The sequence below is a fragment of the Lactuca virosa genome, chromosome 2, assembly GCF_052849685.1.
Source record: "Lactuca virosa cultivar CGN04683 chromosome 2, Lactuca_virosa_CGN04683_v6, whole genome shotgun sequence".
NCBI classification, from domain to species: Eukaryota; Viridiplantae; Streptophyta; class Magnoliopsida; order Asterales; family Asteraceae; genus Lactuca; species Lactuca virosa.
Window position 1 is genome coordinate 11,069,087 of NC_136427.1, and position 8,758 is coordinate 11,077,844.

Consider the following 8,758-nt stretch of genomic DNA (forward strand, 5'->3'; position numbering starts at 1 on the left):
GTAATCAATAAACATATCATGCCATAACCAGATACAATCCATAAAGGGCCGACCTTGGTGCCTTAGACCCTGTTAATATAGTGAGGATAACTCATCTCGTACTGTTGACTCGAAGATAAACTCAAGCTCTTGGATTACTGCCACGAACTCCACCCCCTATATTCATTGTAAACCATACTTGTAAATTTCCAATCTTTCCAAAATGTCCTCCAAAAGTCAACTGGTTAACTCATGGTCAAAGTTAAAGTCAACTGTCAATGTCAACAGTCCATGTTGACCTCAACTCATCGAGTACCCTTAGCTACTCGCCGAGTTCCTTGCAATACTCGTCCGCTCGCCGAGTCACCGGAGCGACTCGTCAAGTTCCTAAGGCTCGCGATCGAAGCTCCATGGCCACTCGTCGAATTTTCCCCCTGCAACTCGACAAGTTCACATGCATCCAACGGTTGGGAAAAACCCTAACCGACTCGCCGAGTTACTCTACTCACTCGCCGAGTCTTCGACAATCTTCATCGGACTCGCCGAGTTGTTCATCCAACTCGTCGAGTTCAGGACCATCTTCATATGACTCGCCGAGTCGAATATGCGACTCGCCGAGTCCCTTCAATTCTTCATCCATACAGATGCATTTTAAGCCATGCAAAGGTCCCAGATTGCAGATCCAACCTCCTTAGGCATGCTTATCACGTAAAGTTGCAAACTTTACGTGCATGCAAGGCTTTAAGGCCCTTAAATGACAAGACTAAGCTTGCAATGAAGTCTCACACTTGAGGGAAGGCTCATACTAGGCGAGGCTGATAACTTTATGGATCTAGGAGCCAAAGGGAGTCCAAATCTGAAGTTACAATTTCAGATCTTAGCTCAAACATAAGTAGCCTTTCATAAAACCCATCCAAAAGAGATTTTTGATGAACATGAGGCAAGGAAAACAGTCTAATGCCTTCAAGAGAATGTTCACTGATGTAGATCTTGAATCCCACGAGTTCTTGCTTCTACTTGCTTGTTTTCCCCAAGTGTTTCCTCCTCCACAATTCCTCCTCCAAGCTTAAACACACCAAAAGAACACACACACACACGATTTAGGGTTTGAGAGGGACAAGAAACAGTAAAGGGGAGGCTGAGGGAGGCCAATGATCCTTTAAATAGGGTGAAATGCCCCGATATCTAGGGTTTCATCTGCCAGCTCCTACTCGTCGAGTCCGCTCTTGGACTCGGCGAGTAGATCACTTAAAACACACGGACCAACCCGCTACTACTCGACGAGTAGGGCGTCCAACTCGTCGAGTAGACCCAAAAACCATAAGGATTCATACATAAATCAATACCTGAGAATCGAGGCGTTACACGACGAGTTCATAAGAGAACTTAACGAGTTGTTCTAGAAGTATCCCGACTCTATTAGAAAAAGAGGGACTCGACGAGTTGTATGGGAAACTCGACGAGTTGGATAGCGATATCACAATTCTGTGATTTATGGAACTCACCAAGTTGAATAGTAACTCGACAAGTTGAGTCAACTCGGAGCATTGACTTTGACTTTGACCAGAGTTGACCATTAATAGGGTTAGAAGTATGAAATGGTATTAAAGGGGATCTTTTATGTTTAGGGGATTCAGTTGAGTTGATATTCAGAGTCGAGGACTGTGCAACTACTTTTCCGTATTTGAGGTGAGTTACCTTTCCTGTATCAATGGGTCTAAGGCACCAATGTCGGCCCACTAGTAGTTGTTTATAGTAGAGATGATTGTCTGTGTGATAATTGTCTGGTATGCCACTATTTGTTGTGACTTATGTGCTTATTTGCTATGGTATTATGTGGTAGTGGTAGAGGGGTGAAATAGACCCCGTATCCGGTTGATTAGACCGAAGGGGAGCCACCACCCAGATATGCTCGACAGTATCCGGTTGAATATAACGTAGGCGAGGCCAACACCCAGATATGATCGGCAGTATCCGGTGGAATAGACCGAATGGGAGGCCAGCACCCAGATATGATCGGCAGTATCCGATGGAATAGACCGAATGGGAGGCCAGCACCCAGATATGCTTGGCAATATGTTTGCTGTATGGTATGTGGTATGATGGGGGGACTCACTAAGCTTCGTGCTTACGGTTTTTAGTTTTGGTTTCAGGTACTTCTTCTTCAAAAGGAAAGGAGCCGACATGATCGCAACGTATCACACTATGATTTTCCGCATATGAGATTTTGGGAGTTGTACTACGATATTACTTTTATATGACATGTTTTGGTTATTGACTTACTGGTTTTATTCATGATATGAGTGGCACTATTTATGTTTCATACTACTGTTTTTATAATTTACTCAATTAAAAATGGAATTTTTGGTTTTTAATTTTGGGACGTTTCAGAACCGCTTACTTACGGAGTTTCATGAGACTCCCATGGCGGGTCATTGCGGAATTAAGAAAATGTTAGTGTCGTTATCTACATTGTTTTATTGGGAAAAAATGCGCAAGACGATGAAGGAGTTTGTGGGTGCATGTGTGGTTTGCCAACAAACCAAGTATTCGACCCAGGAATACGGAGGATTGTTGCAACTACCGTTGACTCCGAAGCCTGTTTGGGAAGATGCCTCTCTGGACTTCATCACCAGGCTACCTACTTCGAAGGGCATGACCGTTATTTTGGTGGTAGTTGACCGTTTAACAAAGTATGTGCACTTTGGGACGCTGCCAATTCATTATACAGCCCAAAAGTTTGCTGAACTTTTTCTGGAAATCGTTGTCAAGATTTCCCAAAAGTATGGTGTCGGACAGGGACACAATCTTTGTCTGTACATTCTGGTCGCATCTGTTTACATTAAGTGGCACCACGTTAAACCATAGTACGACATACCACCCCCAAACTGATGGGAAAACGAAGGTGGTGAATCGAGGGGTGGAACAATACTTACGTGCCATGACTTCTGACTGACCACAACAATGGGTTCGTTTATTGGCATGGGCTAAGCTGAGTTACAATACCAGCTATCATATTAGTATTGGTATGTCACCTTACCAAGTTCTATATGGTAAGCTTCCTCATTCTCTCATTCCTTATGCAGCGGGGTCGTCAAAGGTAGTTGCGGTTGAGGAGCTATTGCTAGAACAAGATATACTGATGCGACAACTTAGGGAGAATCTGGTGGCTGCCTGCAACTTAAAGGAACTCTAGGCAAATCGGAAAAGGCTGGATGTGGAATTTCATCCGGATGACAAGGTTTTTGTCAAGCTACAACCGTACCGGCAAATTTTGGTTGCCAAATGACTTTCAAATAAGCTTGCAAATCACTATTATGGGCCCTTTAATATTGTTGAGAGAGTAGGAAAAGTCGCATATCGGCTAGATCTTCCGCCCACTAGTCGTATCATGTTTTTCATGTTTCGGTGCTCAAACTTTGCAAAGGTGGAATTGGAGTCAGCGGATCAGTATTACCTGAGACTTTTGAGGACGGGCACCCGGTGGAACAACCGTTGAATGTTTGTGATGTCAGCCAAGTGATAAAAGAGGTCACTCTCAAGTTCAGGTCTTAGTCCAATGGTCTGGTTGTTCACCTGAAAATGCTATTTGGGAGGATCTGCAGAAGTTTCGTGCAGTTTATCCTGAATACAACCTTGAGGACAAGGTTCTTTTGAAGCGCAGGAGAATGTTATGCCCGAATTAAGCCCGTCAACAAATGTGGATGTTGATCTTAGCCCGTCAGCCAGAGGTCCGGGTCTAGTAAGGAAGTCTGATAGGGTGGTGGTGAAACCCGTTTGGCAGAAAGATTACCGGATGGGTAAAGTCACGAAGTAGGATAAGATTGGTTCTATGTTTTTAAAGTATTCCTTCGGATTTGGATTTCTGTTTAGATTTAATTTATCTTTTCGTTGTTATTATTTAAACGTTAGCATGGAATGTAATACAATAACTTTTGAGTCAAATTCTGTCTTCTTTCTCTCAGTTTCTCAGGGAGTTTGCACTCATTCAATGTAGTGCTCGTTGATCATATAGGCTTGAGTGTATTACTATCCTTAGCATCTCCATTTTCTTAAATGATTCAACAGTTAAGTTAACGCAAAAAAAATTTATAACGCTAATATGTCACACCACATCAACAGTTAACTTAACGCGATCATCTGGTGACCTGGGACATTAATGGACACAAAAAAAACAAGTTAACTCCACACAAGCAAACATCTGGTGAGTTGAGACTTTACATATAAAACTAATATGACACACCACATCAACAGTTAACTCAACGCAAACATCTAAAGACCCGAGATATTAATGGACACTAAAAAAACGAGTTAACTCCACACTAGCAAGCATTGGTGACCTGAGACATTAATAGACATAAAACCAACACAAACTTAAGTTTTTTATTATTTTTTTTAATGGTATTTGCCTATGTGAATTTATTCATTAACATGTTATTATAATTTTTTATTTTAAATTGCCAAATATCAACACTCAGCTCAAGATGAGATATCGGTTCCTATCCGTCTGCATACTGATCTCTCTGCTGGAAGCAACACTTGGCTACCATCGCATCTTCTACAATGGCTTCTCCTCTCCCCCTTCCCTCTGTTGCCCCTAATTTCAAGGTATATATATATGCACACTCTTGCTTGCTCTACATATATATGTGTAGTACGCAAATTGTTGATAAACTCCCTTTACCTGTTACCCCTCCTCGTGTATTTTGGTACCACAATATAAATGAATACGAAATTCTAAAGAGCTCCATGCGTTTCTCACTTTCTCTCTTAATTACAACCAGGGTACTTGTGGGTTCGGTTTAAGGGGTCGTAAATCGAGATTCGGTGTCAGCATTCGTAAGGGATTAAGGGTTTCTGCTGGAGGTAATACAAAAGATTCCTCCATATTTTTTTTTGGCGTAATTCGAACTCTCATACTCGTTTTTGTTTATCTTCTATGAATAAAGTTTAATTTTTAATCATTATTTATGTTTGGTGGGATTTAAGTTGCAATGTGCTTATGCCCACCATGTGTTTGCGAAAAAAACTAGAAAAGAAGAGATTTATTTTGAAATGTGCTTATACCTTTGGACCCTTTAAGCTCTTCAAAGCCTATCATGAAGGATCTTAATTCTTAACCATAGGCTATACCTGATCTTTGTATGCAGATTTGATGATTGAACAAGATGATCTTCTTCTTACATTTTTGAAGGACAGAGAGTTGAATGGAGACTTTATAGCAAAAGTAACTGATAAACTTTGGATGAGGAAGTCAATAAAGATTGATAATACTGAAACAGACTTAACAATTGATGCTAATCAACTCAATGAGGTACTACTGATCATCTAAAAAATGCTATCTTTTTGCTATTTTATTTGTCATTAGTAGGTTTGAAGAAATTGTAGCACCAAATTGTGAAGTAAAAACTCAATGATTTGTTATACTCATGTTTGATTACTGTAGCCATTGGTCGATGAAAATACGGGTGGATTCCTGAAACTGACAAGAACAAATGAGTGGCTATTAGGGGAAACCACTGCACCAATAAACAAAAAGATGAGAGCTAAGGTATTTAGCTTTTATTTCATATTTCCAGAATTATAAAGAAATGATGGATAAAAATATTTTTCTAACTTGTTTATATTGATAACAGGAACAACGTGATGATAGTGAAAGAAGAACTAGACTAAACCTACTTCAATATGAAGCTGTATGAATTTTGAATTGCCACTGAACTATAATTTTAATAATCATAAAAAGATAATACTAATTGACTACATACTGTTACTTTGCAGATTAAGAGGGAACTTTTTCTTCTAACAATTGCTATTGGAACTGCATGTAGTGGATATTGTTTAGTAACTTTTTCCATCCAGGTATTCAAGTAGAGGTATAATTTCAGTCATTTCTGATTTTTCATACACATGCTTTTTAGGGCAAGCTATATCACACTTGCATACAATCACAATTATAAAAAACAAAAAGATAAAGCTTAGTTTACATTATTTTCTTCTAATTTTGATATTTCTTTATTTGGTTCATGAAAAAAGAAATTATGATAGCTTATGGATGAAATGAACTTATGAAATCTTCCTCCTTTTTGCTTATAGGCTGCTGTGAGTTATGCAACAGGAGTACTTTTCAGGTTAGTTTAAAGTAATTTAATTGCTTGATTTCTTGTTTTATCTTATTTATTAGAGAAACACACTTTGTAGAAAAAATAATATATTTTTGTAATGGATTTTGTAGCCATAAAGTGGCCTTTACAAAGTATGTTGCTATTTTTAGCAGGTTTGGCTAAAGATCAAGATTCAAAATCAGCTTAAGATATTAAAAGTCTCTACATAATGTAGTGCATAATTTGCTGAAATCCTTGATTGAATAGGATTTACATTAAAAAAACTAAATAACCGAAAACTAAAAGGATGTTCAAGGTTAAGAAAAAGTCAAAAATGAATCCCAAAATGATCTTCAAAATTCCTTGAAACTAAGGGAAAAATACAGAAAAGAACTTGTACTCTCACATTTTTATTGATTTTAGCCAGTTAAATATTTATGTAATGATCAAACCATTATGTATTTTTTTAGGGTTAATCTAAAAAAAAGACCTTATATTTTGTGTTTTTTCCAGATTAAACCTCAAATTTATTTTTTGCCTGAAAAAGACCTTGTATTTTTTCATTTTTTCCGAAAAACCCTCAACTTTGTATTTTTTTTTTTCCGAAAAAACCCCTCAACCTTCTAAATGCTTCCAAATCAACCCTCAAATTTTTTAGTTTTTCTCGAAAAAACCCTAACATTTTACAAATTTTTGGTAAAAATTAAATTTCAGGTTTAATCCGGAAAAATAAATACAAAATATATAAGGTCTTTTTTGAGATTAATCCTTTTTTTTAACCTTAAAAAAAAACAATTGTACCGATTATCCTATATTTGTACCACGAAAAAAAATACAAAAAAACATGTGCTTTCACGGTATTATCAATTAAGCCACTGAACTATTCTTATAATTATTATAAAAAAAAATATAATAGTTCAGTGGCTAAATCAATAAAATGATAAAAGTACATTGTGCTTTTATGTATTTTTAACCCTTAAAATTATTAGTTATTTAGATGATTATTGTATGCAGTTGCTTGTATCTTCAACTTTTGTATCGATATGTTGACAACCTTTCAAGGGAATCAATTCCAAAAATTTTCAGAGAAAGAAAGATCAAAAGGTACAACTATTCAACTTTTTGTAGCTAAAGTGTTCATTTATTTACTCTAAAAATTTTACTTTTTTGGATATGAAAGAATTGGAATAAGAAGTGATGATGTGGCGGATACTTTTGAGAAAGTGGTGAAGGGTTGCAGCATGGTTTTGTCATCACCACGTCTTGTAATCCCAGCTGCCATTTATGGATTGTGGGGCATCTCTCAACATTTTGCAAATGATTTTTTTCAGGTTTTTAATTTTTTATTTTAATATTTTTACACTACAAATCTTTTTTAGGGTGTGCACTTGCTCTTTATTTTTGTAAATGTATGGAAAACTCAAGGACATTTCTGTCATTTTGCACCCATAGTGCTTTCTAAAATTGATTGTAATCCCTCAATATAACATAAGGAAAACCTAATGCTTACTAGATTTTCGAGAGTCAACACCTTATGTAGTTTAATGACCAAATTGCCCTTCTGATATAGTTGTTGTTATGGATGTTTTTTTATGTATAGCTTACACCAGCAATGGTAGGGGTGTTTGCATATAAAGCTGCTGCATTGGTTCAAGTTTACAGAGACAATGAAGATCTTCAATTAATTTTTCCTGGAAGTGATGTGGACATGTTTGACTAAAGCTTTTTGTCAAACTTTAATATATTTTTTTTTGACTTTCAAGTTGGATGCTTCCCAATGGCTCACATCTTTGAGGTAATTCAATTTTTAGAGACAATGAAGATCTTCAATCAATATATATACTCCTTCTGTTGCATGAAAAAAAAAAATTGCAACATTTCTTTTTTGGAAAGTTCTCATAGAGTTGCCTATTCTCATTATTGCATGTTTATCAATATTCTTCTTATAAAAAGACTAAAAGCTCACTGATTGTTTTTATATATTTCCCTCTTGCAGGTCTTTTACATGGAAGAGTGAGAGGTTGCTTGTGGAAAGCCACCGATTACATGTCAAATAAAGTCTTTTGTAATGAGGTTTAGTTGTATATTACTTGTAAGTTGTAATTTACATGTTCTTGTGATAATATCAACATCTTAAAACCTTGTGAAATAGTTAATAGGATTCAATAAACTGCTTATTAATTCTGTCATTTATGTAACATTGTAATTCATCCATCAATTGAATTGTTCTGTGTAATGTGTTGCTTTTTGGTTTTCTGACTTTCTTCCCCATGTGATTCATGATAGGTTTTTTGTGACCTTTGTATTTGGGAGTGTTATGCTCTTTGAGCTTGTCTTGTTTCTTGTATATTTTTGGTTTCTTATATTCTATGGTATGTTAGTTGATGACATTTAGTAATAATGTCTTTTTGTAAAAGTGGTCATCTATTACTCCAAAATTTGTGTCAATATATACCAGATTTTGTTGACATCCACTTTCTGGTTTCTAGTTAAGTTATCTACATCATGCAAGCATGAACCATTTCTTCTTGTTATGTTTCTGTTATGCTATTAGGTGTGGGCAATATGTTAAGGGATGTTAGGGTTGGATATAGTGTCTAAGTCCATAACTATACTTGGTATGTACTTGATCCGACCTGACATGGTCCATTTGGGTTGCACTTCACCCGAACAATTTA

General features: G+C 36.7%; 1 protein-coding gene across 1 annotated transcript; it reads left to right on the forward strand.

The window, feature by feature from the left end:
* Positions 1-4,451: 4,451 nt before the first annotated feature.
* Positions 4,452-8,316, forward strand: LOC145158879 (NF-kappa-B inhibitor-like protein). The gene is made up of 11 exons (XM_079077740.1): positions 4,452-4,587; positions 4,764-4,845; positions 5,130-5,293; positions 5,426-5,530; positions 5,616-5,672; positions 5,758-5,838; positions 6,073-6,107; positions 7,095-7,184; positions 7,261-7,411; positions 7,681-7,875; positions 8,077-8,316. Exons 1-10 carry the CDS (start codon positions 4,543-4,545, stop codon positions 7,798-7,800), a joined length of 930 nt encoding a protein of 309 aa, XP_078933866.1. The 5' UTR covers positions 4,452-4,542; the 3' UTR covers positions 7,801-7,875; positions 8,077-8,316.
* The last annotated feature ends 442 nt before the right edge of the window (positions 8,317-8,758 follow it).